This window comes from Convolutriloba macropyga, chromosome 1 (genome assembly GCF_964194025.1).
Source record: "Convolutriloba macropyga chromosome 1, txConMacr16.3, whole genome shotgun sequence".
Taxonomy (NCBI): Eukaryota; Metazoa; Xenacoelomorpha; order Acoela; family Convolutidae; genus Convolutriloba; species Convolutriloba macropyga.
The window spans coordinates 61,246,933-61,268,080 of NC_134468.1; the positions used below are offsets into that span (position 1 = coordinate 61,246,933).

Below are 21,148 nucleotides of genomic sequence, written 5' to 3' on the forward strand. Positions count from 1 at the left end.
AGTTTTGAGGGTTTTTGAGCTTCGTTCTCCTCTCACTCCGTCTTAATTATTACAAGTCTGCTTGGCTATACGCTGATCATAGTTGAATCTGTTTAATGGTTTCATTTGATACGTAACAGTTTTTTAAAAATTAGCGAATTTTTTGTCCATTTTTATTCGTTTTGTTTTGTTTTTTAGGCTCACTAATGACAGATCTCATCACCGTTATAATTTTCGCTGAATTGAAACTATATAAGGTATTCTGCTTATAGCTCATGAGCCGTGATTGATGTCAATGTATGATGATAAAAATTTGATATAAAGTTATCACCAGGTAAAATGATGTCCACAAAAAGTTAACTTTTAGACCTAAAATCCGGTGCAAAAAAGTATTTCAAGCAATTTTAACACTTCAAAATTTTCGAATTCTCCCAAAGTTTATCAAAGTTTTTTTTCGATGATGATGGTCACCAGGTGAGATGAAGTCAACGAAAAAATCATCTTTGAGACCTGAAAGCCGGTGCAAAATGCATTTCATGCAATTTTAGAACTTCAAAATTTTTGAATTTTTCAAATTTAAATTTTTTTAAATGATGAAGCTCACCTGGGCTGACGACGACAAACATTACATAACTGCTAATGATTTTTCCAAATTTTTTGGCGTCTTGCCCGGCATTCTCGCCAAAACGCCAAAAAATTTGGAAAAATTTTCGTGTCAGAGTATCAACTTGACTATAAGAACCGCTTGTGACAGTCAAGGGAGTATTTATACCAAATTTGATAAATACAATCAATAGACAACGTTTCAGATGTAACGGTAAATGCAGGCAACAATCAAACATTCACTTAATTTTTGTATTGTGAAAGTTATCTTTGAGAATTTGTTGTTATTGTTGTGGTTTGTACATATTATTATACATACACAGCCAATAACTCTAGTCTAGACAGATATCCAGAGGTTTTTCGGATAATGTTCTAAAATGTTTCCGCAGTTCAATGCAGGGAGGGAAGTTGTTGCCTAATTGCTGGACTGGGTTGAGTTTTTTGCAACTTCGATAGCCTCGATTGAGGAGTGTGTTTTAAAAGAAGCCCATGGCATGTAAAAGAGTGATGTTTTTGTGCTAGTCGTTTGTGCCCAGCACACTATGGGAGCATACTTTAATTTTTGCAAACAGCATAAAGATTTTAGATATTCCCGAAATATATCTGATTGATCAGTCACTGTGACTGGTAATTGAGTAACTGTTTTGGTGAAGCTGACACTGAAGAAGTGCGCCCTGCATATCTTAAGACCACTCGTGAATTTCTCATTTGTTACTGCATTTAAAAGCCCTCTGAGAAGAATGGATGTATTTTGCTTTGGTGTTTTGTTCCTCATTTAATCATTTTTGCAGACAGTGGTGCTTTTTGTCTTTGCTATTGTTCAAGGTTCAAACAATTGAAATCCTAGCTAGGTAATATTAGTTTTATGGTAGGAAATTTGGTGTAAATATGACCTCAAATACTCCTTTGCGAAATAGAAAGACGGATGAAAGAAATGGCCGGCAGATATGCAATTATGCTTAATGGAATAAAAAAGATGCTTTGAATAACGAAAAAGTAGCGTACATCTTTATGATAGTGTGTCGGTTGTTTTCAGGCTAAATATGAATAGAGTAGGCAAAGAGTGTGTATCTTCTTCTGTGCATAGAGAGACTATGTAAATGAGGGGGAGGCCATTCTGATATGCCCGGAGGGATTGTGCGGAAGGACAGAGAAGCTGCTGGCTCAATATTTGGCCGCTGGATCGTGTATTATTATTATAAGTATTGCTACTAACTACCATTACTACTTATAACACCAACGGGTCGAGCTATCTTTATGTAAGACACCGGCAGTCGTTTGGCTCTCTCAACAGCGGCGTCAGCAGTACTTACAACGTTTCTGCTTATTTATATGTGAGGCATTACGTGAGAAAAGAAGACGAAACGAATACACGAATACGACAACAACGACGCACAGTTCTTGTCAAAGTTTACTCGCCGTTTGCTTTCCAATTTTATTATCGAAATTGGGGCTATTGTGAGGAAATTTTTGTTTATACCTTTCCTGTGTGTATAGTATTCCATTGAGATTTTTCCTACTGGTACATTTCATCGCATTCAGTCTGTGTTGGCGAGGAGGAGCAGGCGCTGTACTTAGTATTTTTATTGTCACGTAATTTGAATCGATCACGGCAGGGTTTATTGTTCACAAACGATCAGCTGGTGAACAAATAAAATGCCTGCGACCTTGACCATGGGTCCCTCGATGGGTCCTGCTGTGGGGACTATCGGGACTGGTGGTGGTGTGATTGGAGGTGCTGACGGAAGTTATGTGAATGTTACAACTGGAGCAACGGTATCAGCTGTGAGTGCAAATGTGGCTGCTGCAATTGGTACAGTACCTCCTGTATCGTCTAATGATGGAGAGGCACTTTTGGAGACTATTTTGAGCAGTATTCCCCCGCTTACCACTAAGTCAACCCACGCTGTCATTACTCCTTTTGCAAGACAGGTAAAACTGCTCTCAATGTATTTTAAAACAAACAAAGCAAGTTCTCAGTATACTAATGCTCATTCCAGCTGTCTTGATTTTCTATTTTTAATAGCCGCACAGCGATAGCTGGGGCTATTATTGGCCTTCTCTTGGTTTTTACAATTCAAAGAATTTGAATTGTATTGGGGCGCCGTCTTTTTTTTAAGATCTGTTCACACATTTTCATGATTTTTGAAGTCAAATTGGAGTGGTGATTTTGGTCACGCCGAAACAGGAAATGGAGCGAAAAAGTGAGTGGTTTTGCGGCGTAAAATTTTTTCGCTCTAAATTTAAAGTAGAGTGAGAAAATGGTGTTTGAACAAAAATTCGCTTTCTCGCTAGTGGTTTTTTGTTCACATGCGGCAATTTCACTTTGATTTTTACTCTTTTTTCAATTTTTTGGATCGGATTTTTTTCTAAATGGTTTTTCCAATCCATTCATAGTCCGTTTTAGGTCTAGTTTTTTTAGTCAATGAAAATTCTTTGAATTGTACGTCAGGACTTGTCCTGCTATGTTTTTTATTTCGTCGTCATGATTTTTGTTACGACCATATGACGTCACAGCCACTTTTTGTTCATTCGTTCATGCAATTTCAACTGAATTGCATGTGTGACGTCATTTTTCGCTCTTAGTGGAGCGAGTTTTTTTGTTCATGTGCGTGATTAAATTTTTGGTCACACTTGACTTACCTCACTCTCAAAAATGACTTCCTCACTTTGAAATTGACTTTTATTTACTTTAATTCAAAGAGATAAGGTCAAATGGGTGTGTGTCACTCTAAATGAAGGTTATTAGAGAGCAGCTAATAGAGGCAGCAATAACTTATACAGATTTTCAATCAAAATATAACAGATCAGCCCTCAATGAAAAGACGAATTTTTTTGGTCTGTCTTTTTTACTGTTTTTTTAGACTGCCGATCTACGAATCAATTGCGGCTATTTTCTGGCAATCTGCCAGCTATGTTTTGAAATTAATCTGAAATTGAATATGTCACCTATAGAAACTGCTTTGATGAATTTACTTTGCAATAATTAGTTATAAGCACGTTCTACGGCGAAATACTGTGTTAACTTCAATCATTAAATTAAAATTAATATCAATAATAGTTTTGAAAACCTGTAGCGTCTGTGCTACATGAAATTCCTTATTTTTAGAACTTGAGTTCTGTTGAGGTTAATAACGTCATTGAGTTTTTTTTGAACCTATCTAAGTTTTCATTGGAACCGGCTACACGCATTGGAATTAGTTCAGAGGAGCAATCGAGTAACCCAGTCCTTCGATTTTCTGTTTGGGGAAAGAATAGGTTTCGGGTCTTTATTTTTGTTTTACCTGTGTTGAAATTTTGTCGAGATTTTTTGTCCAAAATTTCTTATGGCTCTTTGTGGTATTTTTGAAAGTTTTTTCGCTTTTGCGCAGGAAAAAAATCAGGTGCAACTTGTGTTTCGTGAAGTCAATTTTGGCCGATCGATTTAATCATCGTAGAGAATTGTGAGTGGTATTATTAGAAAGCCCGTACAGCTTAGAATAAATAATTTAAAACGTTTCTTGAATTTTTAATGCTCTGAAATGAAGTCTATAGCAATTTTATTAGTCCTGTCGGTCTTTTTTTAATGCATTTTTTGCATGACCGATTTTTCGTTTGACCATTTGACTTTTTGTGCTCAAAATTGGGATGAACAGGTAGCGCTCAGCGGTCATCAAGTGCTCTTAAAGCCTTTCAGCTCACTAGTCTCCAAGTATGCTATTGACAAACTATTTTGGAGACTTATGGTGTGAAGGGCGGTTCTTAGAGGTTGAAGAGGTCCCCCCTGCTGTTGCCTCCCACCCCACTGTTGCCCTCCCCCATCAGCCCCTGGTGCACCACTCCCCGTGGATAGCTACTGACGAAGCCAGGCGGTCGTTTGAGAGCAATTCGCCCGACGTTAGTCGGTTATGTTTTTTGTCAGTTATCGAGGTTTAAAATTTTCGAATGATATCCATTATTTTCGTTCACTTTTTCCCCAGTTTTTTGTCATTTTTGCTGAAGTTTGTTAACAAGAGTGATTTTAGCATTAATTATTTACTTAGCTATAATTAGTTGTAATCACATTCCACGGCGAAATATTGTGTTAACTTCAATAAATAAATTAAAGAGAATATCAATAATGTTTTTGATAAACTCTAGTGACTGTGTTAGATAAAATTGCTTATTTTTAGAACTTGAGTGCTTTTGAGGAAAATATTTTCATTGAGTTTTTTTTGAATCTATCTAAGTTTTTGTTGGAATCGGCTCCACGGATTGCAGTTAGTTCCGAGGAACAATCGAGTAGCCCAGTCCCTCGATTTTCTGTTTGGGGAGAGAATAGGTTTCGGGTGTTTTTTGTTTTACCTGTGTCGTAATTTTGTCGAAATTCTTTGTCCGCAATTTCTTATGGCTCTTTGTTGTATTTTTGAATGTTTTTTGTTTTTGCGCAGAAAAAGTCAGGTGCAACTTGTTTTTTGCGAAGTCAATTTTGGCCGATCGATATATTCATCGTAGAGAATTGTGAGTGGTATCATTAGAAAGCCCGTACAGCTAAGAATGTATAATTCAAAAGGTTTCTTGAATTTTTAATGCTCTGAAATGAAGTCTATAGCAATCAATTATATTAGTCCTGTCGGTGTTTTTTTAATGCATTTTTTGCGTGACCAATTTTTCGTCTGACCATTTGACTTTTCGTGCTCAAAATTGGGATAAACAGGTAGCGCCCAGCGGGCATTAAGTGCTCTTAAAGCCTTTCAGCTCACTAGTCTCCAATTATGCTATTCACAAACTGTTTTGGAGACTTATGGTGTGAAGGGCGGTTCTTAGAGGTTGAAGAGCTCCCCCCTGCTGTTGCCTCCCACCCCACTGTTGCCCTTCCCCATCAGCCCCTGGTGCACTACCCCCCGTGGATAGCTAGTGACGAAGCCAGGCGGTCGTTTGAGAGCAATTTGCCCGACGTTAGTCGGTTATGTTTTTTGTCAGTTATCGAGGTTTAAAATTTTCGAATGATACCCATTATTTTCGTTCACTTTTCCCCAGTTTTTTGTCATTTTTGCTGAAGTTTGTTAACAAGAGTGATTTTAGCATTAATTATTTACTTAGCTATAATTAGTTGTAATCACGTTCCACGGCGAAATATTGTGTTAACTTCAATAAATAAATTAAAGAGAATATCAATAATGTTTTTGATAAACTCTAGTGACTGTGTTAGATAAAATTGCTTATTTTTAGAACTTGAGTGCTTTTGAGGAAAATATTTTCATTGAGTTTTTTTTGAATCTATCTAAGTTTTTGTTGGAATCGGCTCCACGGATTGCAGTTAGTTCCGAGGAACAATCGAGTAGCCCAGTCCCTCGATTTTCTGTTTGGGGAGAGAATAGGTTTCGGGTGTTTTTTGTTTTACCTGTGTCGTAATTTCGTCGAAATTCTTTGTCCGCAATTTCTTATGGCTCTTTGTTGTATTTTTGAATGTTTTTTGTTTTTGCGCAGAAAAAGTCAGGTGCAACTTGTTTTTTGCGAAGTCAATTTTGGCCGATCGATATATTCATCGTAGAGAATTGTGAGTGGTATCATTAGAAAGCCCGTACAGCTAAGAATGTATAATTCAAAAGGTTTCTTGAATTTTTAATGCTCTGAAATGAAGTCTATAGCAATCAATTATATTAGTCCTGTCGGTGTTTTTTTAATGCATTTTTTGCGTGACCAATTTTTCGTCTGACCATTTGACTTTTCGTGCTCAAAATTGGGATAAACAGGTAGCGCCCAGCGGGCATTAAGTGCTCTTAAAGCCTTTCAGCTCACTAGTCTCCAATTATGCTATTCACAAACTGTTTTGGAGACTTATGGTGTGAAGGGCGGTTCTTAGAGGTTGAAGAGCTCCCCCCTGCTGTTGCCTCCCACCCCACTGTTGCCCTTCCCCATCAGCCCCTGGTGCACTACCCCCCGTGGATAGCTAGTGACGAAGCCAGGCGGTCGTTTGAGAGCAATTTGCCCGACGTTAGTCGGTTATGTTTTTTGTCAGTTATCGAGGTTTAAAATTTTCGAATGATACCCATTATTTTCGTTCACTTTTCCCCAGTTTTTTGTCATTTTTGCTGAAGTTTGTTAACAAGAGTGATTTTAGCATTAATTATTTACTTAGCTATAATTAGTTGTAATCACGTTCCACGGCGAAATATTGTGTTAACTTCAATAAATAAATTAAAGAGAATATCAATAATGTTTTTGATAAACTCTAGTGACTGTGTTAGATAAAATTGCTTATTTTTAGAACTTGAGTGCTTTTGAGGAAAATATTTTCATTGAGTTTTTTTTGAATCTATCTAAGTTTTTGTTGGAATCGGCTCCACGGATTGCAGTTAGTTCCGAGGAACAATCGAGTAGCCCAGTCCCTCGATTTTCTGTTTGGGGAGAGAATAGGTTTCGGGTGTTTTTTGTTTTACCTGTGTCGTAATTTCGTCGAAATTCTTTGTCCGCAATTTCTTATGGCTCTTTGTTGTATTTTTGAATGTTTTTTGTTTTTGCGCAGAAAAAGTCAGGTGCAACTTGTTTTTTGCGAAGTCAATTTTGGCCGATCGATATATTCATCGTAGAGAATTGTGAGTGGTATCATTAGAAAGCCCGTACAGCTAAGAATGTATAATTCAAAAGGTTTCTTGAATTTTTAATGCTCTGAAATGAAGTCTATAGCAATCAATTATATTAGTCCTGTCGGTGTTTTTTTAATGCATTTTTTGCGTGACCAATTTTTCGTCTGACCATTTGACTTTTCGTGCTCAAAATTGGGATAAACAGGTAGCGCCCAGCGGGCATTAAGTGCTCTTAAAGCCTTTCAGCTCACTAGTCTCCAATTATGCTATTCACAAACTGTTTTGGAGACTTATGGTGTGAAGGGCGGTTCTTAGAGGTTGAAGAGCTCCACCCTGCTGTTGCCTCCCACCCCACTGTTGCCCTTCCCCATCAGCCCCCGGTGCACTACCCCCCGTGGATAGCTAGTGACGAAGCCAGGCGGTCGTTTGAGAGCAATTTGCCCGACGTTAGTCGGTTATGTTTTTTGTCAGTTATCGAGGTTTAAAATTTTCGAATGATATCCATTATTTTCGTTCACTTTTTCCCCAGTTTTTTGTCATTTTTGCTGAAGTTTGTTAACAAGAGTGATTTTAGCATTAATTATTTACTTAGCTATAATTAGTTGTAATCACGTTCCACGGCGAAATATTGTGTTAACTTCAATAAATAAATTAAAGTTAATATCAATAATGTTTTTGATAACCTCTAGTGACTGTGTTAGATAAAATTGCTTATTTTTTGCTTGATTTGTTTCATCAGACAGTTTTTGCTCAAGTTTGCTAAGTTTATCAAATTTCAGCCATTGTTCTTCATAATTGCCGCCAAACATGCTCCTTTAGACCACTTCGCTCAAACATGCATGAAGTAGAGGAGATCAAAGAACGGCTGAATTAATTTTTGGTAATTTCAAAAGAGTTATTTTGCTTCCGCTTCCTATAAATGTGTTCTGGAATAAAACTCGCCTGTTTTTCGCTAACTCAAGATGAGCATTATCCAAAATGCGTCATTTATTTTTAATGTATTGAAATATCTGTCGACAATTTGTCTTTTTCGGTAAAATTTGAAATAATTACTTGTTATTGATGAACGGGAAATGATGTCATTGGCAGTTTTGGCCTAATAGTGGTTTTGACAATCGGTAGTTTCGATTTTATTGCGGCGATATCTTTTTGTTTTTTAAATGCTCTCGAACGAAGCTGGAAGCAGTTAGTGTTAACGTAATTCTTTTATATGCCAAATGTTTTGCTGAAAAGAAATCAAAGGCATTGTGGCTCAGTGGTTAAGATGTCAGACTGCCAAACTGGGGCTCTTTGGTTTGAACGCCAGTCAGGTCTTCTGTTCTGCCATTAAAACATTTATGAACTACAACCCCTGTAAATTAAATTGCCCTCGCCTATCATTCGAGAGCAACACATCCGACGTTGATCGTTTTCTGTTTGTCTATGTGTCAATTAGAGCAGAATGGTTTACCGTCAAAGATCTTTTCATTGACAGCTCTTTTTTACGTGAAAATTAGGCCCAATGATCATAAATTACGTTTTCATAGAAAATGTCCTTGTTTTGGCTCTGACAGTGTTTTCGTAAAATTTGTTGGTTTTTGTGTTTTGGCCGCCTTTTGTGTTCTTTTTTAGTCTTATGACCCAATAACACTAATGAAATTTCCTTTTGGCTTCCTTTAATGATATAACTAAACCTATATAATGCTTTCACTTGATATCTATTGGCTTTTATGACTTTGAATGTATTTGTTTTGAGATCATATTTAAAATCCTTGAGTTTTTAAACTTTGCCAATTATTTCCGAAGTTTTTTGTTTTCCAGCTTTGTCTCGGAAAACTGAGGTGATTCCATCTTCTTGTCGGCGAATTAAAATTCAATCTTTTTTTGGGGGGGGGGGGGGTTAATGAATGGTCTCAATAACACGAGTTTTTATGGAGAATTTTATAAAATCTTTGGACTTTTGCCCATTATCAAAATTGGCTTTTTGTTTCCGTGTTTATGTTTTTACATTAATAAAAAGGCCCATTGGCTTTACAATAAGCGCGATTGAAAATATGCTGACTTTAATCATTAGCGAATGGTTTTAAGTGCTTCGAACCGTTTTCTTTCAAAATATAATCGAGTTTTTGATTTTGGCCTTTTTTAAATCAATTTTCTGGTAGTCGTATCATAGATTGTGGACGATGAGAGGTCTCAGTGGTTTCCTCTGGAAAGATAAATGAATTTATTTAGTGACTTTTGTTGATTGCTGACGATATAAACGAGCTTGAAATAAATGGTCTTATATAATTTAATAACCATATAATGGTTCGTATATAATTTTTACTTCTGTTTTGATAACTTTTAACGTAGTCTTATTGGCGACCGCTCCCATGCACTTTCAATAAAAGAAACATTGATTCCCTTATTGTTTTAATGTTGTACTGATGGCTTTGCCGTGTGTTTTTAAAAGCTATTAATAATGGTCACTGATTGTGGTTCTTTTTGTCCTTAGCGCATAGTACTTCTAAAATAAGGGCCATTGATGCTCAGCCCAATCGAACAGATCTTTTCAGTTGATCATTTGTGTTGTTAATGGCTTTTACACTGTTTTCGCACTTTTTATGGGAATTCTTAGTTCTGTCTTTGTTCGTTTTTGTTTTGTAGTCTTTATTTTGTTTTCAATCTCAACCGAATACAAGTTCATCTATCTAGTTTTTATTTGTTGAAATTGTATGATTGCTCTGACTTGTGGAAAGATTTGGTGAAAAGAGTTATGAATTTTTGAATTTTTCATCTTATTTCTGTCAATTTGTAGCGTTGTTTATGGAGGAAAAGCTAAAAGTTTTTCCTTTTAGTGGTTGTTTTTTCTTCACAATGGTGGTAGGCGCTGATACTCCCAGGTTTTACAATATTTATTTTTTCTGTGTAATGCCCGTGTTTGAGTTTTTGTTGTCTTTTTTCAGCATTAATAATGGTTCTCATTGGCTTTGAAGTACAGAGAAATCGAACATGTACAATATTTTCTGTATTGGCTTTTGGTTTTTAACGGCTTAGACACCGTTTTATTCTAAAATTTATTTGAAATTTTGAATCATTCGATCTGTTTATTCCTTTTTTGTGCCGTATGTCATTCTTTATCTTGAAGCCTCTCAATTGCTTCCTGCGGAGTTATAAAAAACATCATCATTATTTCAGTTGATACGTATTGGTTTTATTGACTTTGAAGTCAATTGTTTTCAAATAGTATAAAAGTATTTTAAACTTGGCCCATTTTCTTGCCCCATTTGGTTTAATAGAAGTACAAGTTCTTTTGATAGAGACGTTTACGTGATGCTTTATTTGATGATGTTTAGACTTTGTTATTAAGTGTTTGTAGAGAAATAGATCGTAATCGCAGTTTTGATCTGAAATAACGTTTGTTTTTGTTGATTTTGTTTTTCATCTTGTCTCCTAGTCTCAATAATTGTAGGTCTTATTGGCTCTTCCAGGCAGTATTTTTTAGTTAATTTTTCCAATGAAAGGTCCCATTGGCTACCTAAGGAGTTACATAATAATGTATTTAGTTTTTTTGTTGAAATCTGATGGCTGTTATGAATTTGCCCCCATTTTGTCAACTTATTACCGAAATTTGTTGATTTGTTTTGTTTAGGTTTTATCTGACTCTTTTTTGACTTTTTGAATCAGTGTTTTTTTAAAATAAAAAATGCATATAGAAGTTGAGCGTGATTAACATTTATTTTGTTTTGTTGTTTGTCTTGTCTGGTAGTCCTAATTATGGCAGGTATCATCGGCTCTCCAATGCGGCAGTTTTAAATTACTTATTGTATTTTATTTAAAACAATTTTACTCTTTTACTAATAATTTTTTTTACTCATTTACGAGTTCTTTTTGAACAGTGTGTATTTTTGAAATTTTGTTCTCTTCCTCATTTGGTGGACAATTATGCGAAAAATGTGGTTGAGAAGGTTCGGAACATTATGTGCAAAGGTATATTACCGAGCCTCCTTGTTTGGAAAAGAGCGTTTTTGCAGAAACCTTATGAGGGCTCCAATTTCGGAACTCCGCTGCATTTTAAATGTTCCTTTCCATTTCACTTGAGTTCAGTTCTAGCATTTCATTATGACTGACAGAAACCATTAAATTTTTCTACTTGATTTTGAACGAATCTGTCGAAAGATATCATGGGTTCCTGCTCTTTCGAATAGATGGATGTCGATCTATCTTTTTGATCAATTTATTTCGACATGCTATCGGAAAGTGTAGGATTTTTGGAGCTACTGGTAATGTATTTGGAAATTACTTCTAGTACATGGACGATTGTTCTGAGCTTCAATTGTAAACTATTCTCCTCTCATTAACTTGACTTCCATTGTACACACTTCTAAGCATTGCTTTCTGTTTTCTCAAAATGTTTTTAATAGCAGCACAGCGATAGCAGGGGTTATTATTGGTTTTATTGTTTTTTGTTACAATTCAAAAGAATTTGAATTGTATTGGTGTGCTGTCTTTTTTTGCGACTTTTAATGGCTTTTATTGAAGCAGGAAATGGAACGTGTGAAAAATTTTGGAGGGTTTGGGTGTTGACCAAAATTGAAGAGTCGTTGAGCGAAAAGAGAGTGGTTGTCTGTTCATACCGTTGTTTTCGAGAGATAGGGAAATTGAGGTGTGAAGAAAAATTTCTGTAACTGAGAGAAGTTTTTTGTTCACATGCGGCTTTTAAAAACAGTTTTTTTCTTTATTTTTTTGGTTTAGAAGTTGGATTATATTGTATTATATTTAGGGTTGTTTTGATAGTGGTTTGAAGTTTTCTGGTATTATTATGAATTTTATGCCAATTTGCAGATTTTTCAGCTATTCTGCTGAATTTTAGGCAAATTTTACGCTGATAGTTTTGTTTTGCTGCCTCAAGTAGGATTTGAAAAGACTCCTATTTCTTATGGAGTTTTTAGATACCTTGTCAGTACAGTTTTGTTGTTATATGTTTTTTTGTTGAGAAATGTGATAAAAAGTGTGAAATTTTTGTTTTTTCCTTATCTGTTTTTGCGTTTTTTGTGTGTTTTCTATAGTTTCAGACGCGTATTTAGCCTATTATAACCTTCATTTTGTTTCGAGAGCTTTTTGATACTCGTTTTTGCCTAAATATTTTTTTTCGATAACTTTTTGAGACCTTGTAAAATTTTTTTAAAATTCGTTTTAATTTTTCTAGTTTTTTAGTTTTTTTACTTCAGCTTTGTTTTATTTCTCATGAGTAGGTAGGTACTACTTTTTTGAATGGGTTGTTTTGTTTTCTTTGAGTCGTTTCTCAAAATTCTTCTGGCTACGTTTTTTAATCGGTCAAGTGGTTCTGAAACAGGATGTAAAAGTCAATGCCGCACGTGCAAAAGTTTTGATGTTTCGTTGTTGAAGAAAATGGGAGAGTGGAGATGGTAGAGTGATGTTTTTGTTCATATCAGCTTTTGAAATATAGTAAAAGTTTTTCGCTTAGCAAGTGAAATTTACTGATCACATGCGGCTTTTTCACACGAAGCGTTTTCTTCTTATAGTTTTTGCTTTACTTTTTTCGATAAAGTGGTTTTTTTTAATCTCAATCATATACTATTTTTAGTATGCAATTTTGAGGTATTTTTGTGATATAGACGATTGTATTTTGGTTTTCGTTCTTTTTCATGTTAAAATTGTTTAAGGCAATTTTGTAGTTTACAAATGGTATTTATGTTTGTATTAGTGGACTTTTCATTCTTTATATATCAATTTAAATTTGCTTTAGAAGAAAATAGATTAAATTTGAACATTTTTGTGCAATCTGTTTTTTCTTCCGTTCAGGATATTTTATCATATTGAATTGTTTAATTGAAATTAGTGCTAGGCTTATTATTACTGAATGAGAACAGTTAATAGCTTGATAGTACATAATTTCATAAAACAACTTAACCAATTCTGCTGTTTTCTTCGTTTTCATTTCTTGCTCGTGTTTTCAGTGCGTTTGAATGTCGCGTCGTTGCCTGGCCTAATGAATAAGAAAGGACTGTTTGTTAAGGTGAGATGAGAAAAGTAATTTAAACTTTGGTTTCTCAGAAAATTGTTTTAAAAGGTAACAGGTTTTTCTATTTTTGTGCTTTTCTGCTTGCTCTGTTTTTCTCGTTTTTGAGATGTATCATTGGTTTTGTTTTCCCATCACGTGATTTTCGTTTGGTAAAAGCAATTGATCATACCAGACATTATTTTATAAACACTGATTTTGGAGTCTCTAATGAAATGTTTCCCAGAAATAATTTCCATAATTTGTTTTTTTCTCTAGTACTTTCTTTCCTCAGTTTGCTGTTTTCATATTGATAGTATAACGAAATTAATAGCTGTATCAGTAAAAGTTCAGTAAGTTAATTTTTTAAAATTCGAGTCGATTCCGGAGTCTTCCAGCTATGTTTTTAAAATTCTGTTAACGCTTTTTTTAAAACTTTTTTCTTGTCAATGAAAGTCAAATTGGAGTAGTGATTATAGTCAAGCTGGAGTAGTAAGAGTAATTGAGTATTTAAAAGGCGTGACTTTTTGCAAAGTGTTTTTTAAAGTGAAATGATAGAATGGTGTATCAACAGATTGGCAGCTTTTTGAGAGCTTTTTCTTTTCACGTGCATTTTGACTTCATTTTCGCTTTTTTGTCATTTTCTTTACTTTTGAAAAGAGATACGTATATTGTAATAATCCATAGTTGCGCCTGTTTGTCATTGATAAGTCTCAATGGCTCTATTGAAGCAGGTTATTAATTTATTTCACTAATTTGGGCCGAAACTATTGGTTTTAACGACATTGATGACACTAACTGTTTAAGAACAAAAACTTTCCATTTTTTTGCATTTCCATCTTTTTTTAGTTTGTTTGCTGCCATTTAGTCCCATAATGGACGACTCTGAGATGCAATCATAGGTCTCATTGTGATCAGTTTAGAGGTTTTTTCATATCAATCAGTTTTCACTACTTTGACACCACTTGCTTTCAAAAATAGTTATCTTGGAATTTTGCCGGCTTTTGTGTAGTTTTTTTTGTTGTTTTGTTATTTTTTATCATTAATTGTAGTTTTCATTGCTTTTTTATAAGGCATATTTGAGTTCATGTATTTTAAGTTCAGATCTGCAAGGTCTAACAACTTTGACTCGTCTTGTTTTCGAAAATTTTTTCATTATGACCCTTTGTGTAATTGTTTTATCCTTTCGGTTAATCTCATTATTGATAGATCATATTTGCTCTCCCGTTAAATATGATTGAACTTATTTAAGGGTTTAGTATTGAGGGTAATAATTTAATTGGTTACGACAGCATATTTAATTTGGACTATTTTTGAACTTTGATTGCTGCAGGCTTTCTTTGCTGCTTGTTTCGTTCTCCCCAATTGCTTTTTTTAAAGTTCATATTTTGTCTCTACTAATATTTAATTTAACAGAGGTTGAAAAGTTCAAGTTTTAGTCGAGTTCCTCATAGACTTTAATGACACTTACCGTCAATAACATTCCTAAAAATAGTTTTTTTTGGCAGATGGCGTGTGTGTTGTCCTTTTACTTTATCTGCGGTTGTTTTTTAAAAGCTGGTGTTTGCTGTCGAAGTTCCTCTTGGTCAAAGTGTTTTAAGGTTAACGTTGTTGGGAATAATAACTTCGATAACACTTTTTCTAAAGTGAAATGACTTTTTTGATTTTTTTTTTACTTTTGTATACTTTTTGGACGTCTTGGCATGTTTTGTTCGTGATCGGAGGCTTTTCTTTTAAGGTGTCTGATGTCGTTGTCTTCAGTTGCTTCAGTTCTTTGAATTGTAAATAGGGACTGGTCCTGTTATGTGCTTTATTCCGTCGTCAATGTTTTTGTTTCGACTATATGAAGTCACAACCGTCGTTAAGAGTTTGAATGGTATTGGGGCGCTTTTTTTACAACTCGAAGAGGAGTATAGGTGGAGCGTCTTTCTTATCGGTAATTCTGTTGGAGTGTATTTGAATCAGGAAATGAAATGCATGAAAACAAAGTGTTCAGGACAAATTGCTGAAGAGCAAAGGGAAGAGTGGTTTGCTGTTCATGTTGAATTTCTGAGACAGAGCGAGGAAAGTAAGCTGGAACAATTCTTCGCTCAGCGAGCGATTTTTTTTGAACACGGCCTTTTCAAAGCGTATAATTAGTTTAAACTCCCAATTTTCAGTTTTGTATCGGTGTTTGTATCGTTTTTACATTTTTTTTAAATTGCGCGTTTGAAAGCATTTCTGACCATCTGAATCAAAAACGAGCTCATAGATTCAATTTTGAGCTCAATTCAATTCTTACGATTCCTTTCAATCTTTTTAATCCTTTTTCAAACCTTTCAATCCCTCTTTCTTTTCAATCCTTTCAATATTTTTGTGACGCTTTTTTAGCAGTTTTCGTATTCTTCAAGTTTGTATGGCATTTGGAGGAGTTGTGGTTCAAATTGGATGTTTTAATTGTGTTCGCTGCATTTCGATATAATTGATAGTGATTTTTCTATTTTTTTCATGATGTTTTTCGTTTCTTTCAAGTTTATTGCATTTGCTTCCGATTTTAAGCTTCGTGCTAGTTTCTTATGTGTGATCTATAGTTTAGAGCTATTCTATAGATTTTACTTTTAAAGGGTGCCATTGAAGGCTAGACAGGGCAGTTTTAAGTAAAATAATACAAATTTCTTATTTTTTGTTTTTCATTCTTTGCTTTTTTGTTTTATTTTCTGCCAGATGTTGAGTTTGCGAATGCCTGATTAACCGAAATATTAAAACTGTTTCTCAAGCTAGTAGATGGAGAATTGCGTTTTAGTTTTTTATATTTAATTTCGGTCAAGATTTTTGTAGAGAATTTTTTTGCCGTTAGCCTTCATTTCTATTCCCTCGGTTTTCTCTCTAGAAACTAATTTTGTTGGTTTTTCTGTCTATTGTTAGTCTTTTATTGACTCAAAACTAATAGTGCCGCAAAGTCTTTTTCGAGTACTTATCTTGGAGTATCAATTTCTAAAGAAATTTAACCAGATGCTTCATGGGTTTTTGTTGTCAGATACCTTTTCATTGTTAATTTGTCTAATTGTTTCAAAATGATTACTACAAATAGTTTATAGGTTCATTATGTCAGTTAAAATGGCTAATATTCAACTTCGAATAGCTTCCGGAATTCTTTCATCTAGGTTTTTTGAAGAGTCTGTGCACACATTTTCATGATTTTTGAAGTCTCATTGGAAAGTGATTTTGGTAACGCCGAAACAGGAAGTGGAGCCACAAAGCAAGTGGTTTTTGGCGCAATTTTCTCGCTGTAATTTTAAAATAGAGTGAGAAATGGTGTTTGAACAAATACTTGCTCTCCCCATTTTGTTTTTTTTTTTGAAATGCGGCATTTTTACTTGGATTTAACTGTTTTTTTTTTGGTTTTTCTGATAGGATTTTCTTCTAAATGGTTTTTCCTATCCATTCATAGTCCTGTCTAGTTGATAGGTTAGGACTCTTCTCTGACCATATGACGTCACGATCACTGCAAATCGGCTCTTTTATTTGTTCAATTTCGTCAAAATTGGGTGCGTGACGTCATTTTTCACTACTAGTGGTGCGAGTTTTTGTTCATTGGCGTGATAAGTTTTTGGTCACACCTGACTTACTTCATTCTCAAAAATAATTTTCTTTTTTTCCAAAATGACTTCTTTACTTATAAGCAGAGACATTTCTTTTTTGGTCCTTGTTGTGACCGCAGCTCTACGAAGCTATCACGGCTATTTTCTGGCAATCGGTCAGCTATATTCTTTCAGTTACTTCAATACCTTCAGTATCAACTTTCTCAAATATCTTCGGGCGTAGGCAAAATTGGGAGAATACTTTACGCGTTGTGTAAAGGGTTTCAGTAAAACTGTCATATTTTGTGAAGATGGGCGCACAGATTTTACCTGCATTATTTCTAAGCAAAATTATTAGCCTAAAATTTCTTTGAGACAATTTTTACGTTGATTTTGTTGCAGTATCTTTCTTGCTTTTTTAATTTTTGCAAGCAGAATACTATTGAAGATAAGATTCGATGCTCATTGACCATTTTTCATTTTACGTATCTAAAATTTTTATATCGGATAAAAGCGCTTTTTTTAATGAAACCTTTTGAATTTTTGTGCTTCTAGAAATTGGAAAGTTTCTTTGTTGTCCTTTTTAATGTTCCATTGTTTTCGGTTGATACTTTTTGTCGGTTTTTTGTTGGTCTTTGATCTTGAAGAACGAAAAATTTGTTCAATTGATATCAATGATGACCTAAAACATAGTTTGTCTTTTCTCCGAAAACATTTCAAGCGAACTGTCTTTGAGCTCTTAGCAATGTTTTTAGGGTTAAAACATGAAAAACGGTGAACTAAAAAATTTTTTAATACATAAATGGGCTTTGACGTCAAAGTTTGTTAAAACCCGTTGAAATGAAATTCTTGATGGTTCTTCTCACATTTGGTTTCAAATATGACAAGAACCATCAAAAAATATTTTTGCTTAGTTTTATGGGATATATAGGTTTAATCAGTGAACACTCATAAATGATTGATACTTAATTATAGGAAATAATTTTTTTTCGAGATTTTCTTATTTTTTTGTTCAGTCTTTCCCTCAAATTTGGAACCAGAACCTATTTTAGGTGCGTGAGATTTTAGATGTGGTCAGTTTTTCATGTTTCTAAGCCAGTGAGTTGTCTAGGTGTCCTTGTTCTTCGCACTGTGCAATCAGCAAAAGATAAACAAGGCCTACTCGAATGCAACCACTGAAACAGCAACTTCTGGCAATTTTTCGGCAGCAGTAACACAATTCATGACGTCAGGTGCAGCACACTCCGTAGCCAACCAAATGCTCAACTCAGTGGAAAACATGTGTCAGATTGTTCAGGTGAGGAGCTAAGATGGCGTTGTTAGTTGATTGCATTTTAAATTATTGGAGTTTTCAGCTACATGCCTTCAAGTAATTTAATATGGAAAGCTGGTATGGTTCAAATAGCCTTAAATGGAATTGATAGTGTGTCATCATTTCCACATAGCCATTTCTTTTGGACAGTGGAAACGAGCTGACAACTATGTATGACGGCATTTTTGAAAAAAATATGACGGCAAAAATGAACCATGTAAAAATGCAAATTCTGGGTATTAATGATCAAGATATGTGAACCTAGAGTGCAAGATTTTTAATACTACTTCACTGTTTTTCTCACTGCAATTAGCAAAAGATAAACAAGATCTCTTCAAGTGAGAGACAAGTATGCAAGACAGACAATTATGCAAGAACAGAAAATCGGAAAACAAAAGCACTTATACTCTAGTGAGAAAAATCTACAACTGAATAATCTCATTGATGAAAATGAGTAATATTCTCTAGATCTGGAAGGTTGATCGCTCTCGGGTTGATTGCGATCCTGTTGAGACGATAAAATTGTCATTTAACCGGTGAAGAATTTAAAGATATTATAAGACTGAGACGCTGTAAAATTACCATCAACCTGGGCGCGTGGCAAAATATTTCATGTAGCTCATGCTCTACATTGTCCAAAAGTAGTTATAACCACATTAGGAATAATGATATAAAAGACTGACTTGCCAGATTACTCAATGAAGTATATGTGATGATGTCTAAGTGGAGCCCTGTCTTCAGAATTTGCACAGGATCTATTTAATAGAAGTTCCACAACTGAAGGCGATGCTCAATTAGATATCGAAGCAAGTGGGCTATTTAGTTCTTATAAAATATAGTAAAATATTTTGAATAAATTGTATTAAATAACATAGACGGCAGATTGCCGGAATAGCTGCAAAAGATTAGACTTGCGTGCCGTATAATAGAGATAAACGATAAAGATTAAAGTTTTAAAGTGCAAAAGTCATTTTATTGAGTGAGACAAGTCGCGTATGATGAAAAGCCAATCACGCAATTGAACTGAAAAGGTTGGCTAAAGAGAGTGACAAATGATGCGCAAATGCCGTTAGTGAGAGCAAGTGATTCACAAATTTTGTCTTGCTGTGTAAAACGAAAAAGAGCGAAAGGTGACGAAAGAAAAAAACATGACAGGTTAAATCCTGAAATACAATCCAAAGAATTGAATTATAAACTGAAAACTACTGTATCTGACCAGCAGAATAATTGACTAATGTCAGCCAGAAAGAAATACTCTCAAAAGATAAGAAATTCAATTATTCAAATAAAAAATATCATTGCTTTAACTGCTTCAAGTTTTTATCCTGAAAGCCAAATTTGATCTTTTTAAATATAACCATTAAATCACGCACTATTCTTGAAAGGGGTCTGTTGAACATTAAAGATTCAGTCTAAACATTTAGAATAAAGATGAAATATGACAAATGCTTTAAGAAAATGAAAATTGCAATTTTTTTAAAAGGGCACATGAGGTTCAATAAACATGGAACTTGATAATAATTTTCAGGACACTTGAAGAAAATTTCATGAATTTTTATATCTTCAGAACCGTTTCATTGTCTCTAGAAAGTATTCAGTTGCCTATTTTGAAGCCTGAAAAACCTTCATATGCCCATAAAATTTGATAAACTGGGAACATGACACAAATTTTCAGATATGAAAATAATTCAAATTTTATCAAAGTTGCGAAAATTTGATTTTTAAATGTTGAAAGGCTTTTTTTATCCCTAACAACTATGCTGTAACCTTTTTCCAAACACTAGCAGAGATTGATTGGCCGCCAAGGCTGTGAAAATTCAAACAATGGCAAAAGTTTTTATTAAAACTTGAAAAAAAAAATTCCAAATTTTAAGAAATCGCCTAGCTTCGTAATGTTTTTGTTGAAAACTCTTCCATTGTTGCTGTAAACTATGCAATAACCTATTAAGCAACCCTAGAGGGAGTTCCTCCATTTCTCTAGGTGCTGGAAAAACTTCAAAAAATACAATATATTTCAAAATATTATTGGCTCAAAAACTAATAAAATAGACATTTTAATCTTGAAAAACAGTCTTCCCACCACTCTAAGCTTTTGAACGACTAATACAATCAGCTAAGGCTCTCTAATTAATCTAGATTCCCGCTGAGCGTTACCTGCTTATCCCGTTTTGAAAGCTCAAAATCATGGAAAAAGGTGTGAAAACATCTTACAAAAAAACAGAGCAGCAATACAATCCAATTCTTGGATTGTAAAAACCAAGAGCACTGCAATATAGCTTCGCTCAGCTTAAAGTTTTGCAGCTATAATATGAAAATGTTTTCGTTGTGAAAGTTGTCTTATCCGTTTGCTAAGAGTTTTCCCTAAAAGCATACCGAACTTGTATAATTATCACGAGACCATCAAATAATTGATGTATGAACTACGAATAATTGAAGTATAAACAACTTTTTTGATCTTGTGCATTGGCGTTATTCCGCCAGTGTCGAAAACCATACAGAGGTTGGCCGCAAAAAATGAGCGAGAAAAGAAGAGTTCATTCCTCTGTGATAGCATCCAGCAGGCCAAAAAGTAACTTTTGCGTAGCTGCATACTGTCTCCGTAGCGCGCGGTGGAAGTTTCCGTTGGAGCCATAGTGTAAGAGGGGCGGTTGCTTTCCTAATTCGCCATATAAATTGTATTCAATATGAAGTCACTTATATATCCTTTTTCATTCCTCTGAAGTTATTTTTGTCTATACGGGAGTTGGCTTCCCGCCCCGAGTACCTATTTAGGGCAGGGGGCTTTCCATTATCATAGTTTTTTAAAAGTATGATAATGATTCCTTGGTCATTGAGATAACTGTTGTAGAATATTTACTAGATTTGGGACTTTTATGTACGCACGTTAAGTAAGCCTTATTTAGAAAAATATTTAGAGGTTATTTTTGTGGTAAATGATTTCGACAGGTGATGGAGAAGAATGAATGTTCAATGAGTGGTACACAAGGGATGTATAGTGGCAACAGTGGTGTGGAGAACAAACGGAGTTCCATATCAAAAATGTCCTCATCTGCTCCAGGCTCTGCAAAGGTCCAGGAGCTGTCTGACAAAGCACTCCATTCCGGTACGTCAAAAATTAGTTCGGAGATGAACTTGAAGATTGAATCAATCCAGGACTTAACTTGAT

General features: G+C 34.7%; 1 protein-coding gene across 1 annotated transcript in view; it reads left to right on the forward strand.

Annotated features, from left to right (window-relative positions):
• Positions 1-1,588: 1,588 nt before the first annotated feature.
• Positions 1,589-21,148, forward strand: part of LOC142341248 (uncharacterized) — an 88,608-nt gene continuing 69,048 nt past the window's right edge. The window contains exons 1-3 of the mRNA XM_075392171.1: positions 1,589-2,514; positions 17,782-17,967; positions 20,929-21,085. Of these exons, the coding sequence (XP_075248286.1) occupies positions 2,239-2,514; positions 17,782-17,967; positions 20,929-21,085 (619 nt within the window). The 5' untranslated portion in view covers positions 1,589-2,238. The remainder of the gene's footprint in view (positions 2,515-17,781; positions 17,968-20,928; positions 21,086-21,148) is intronic.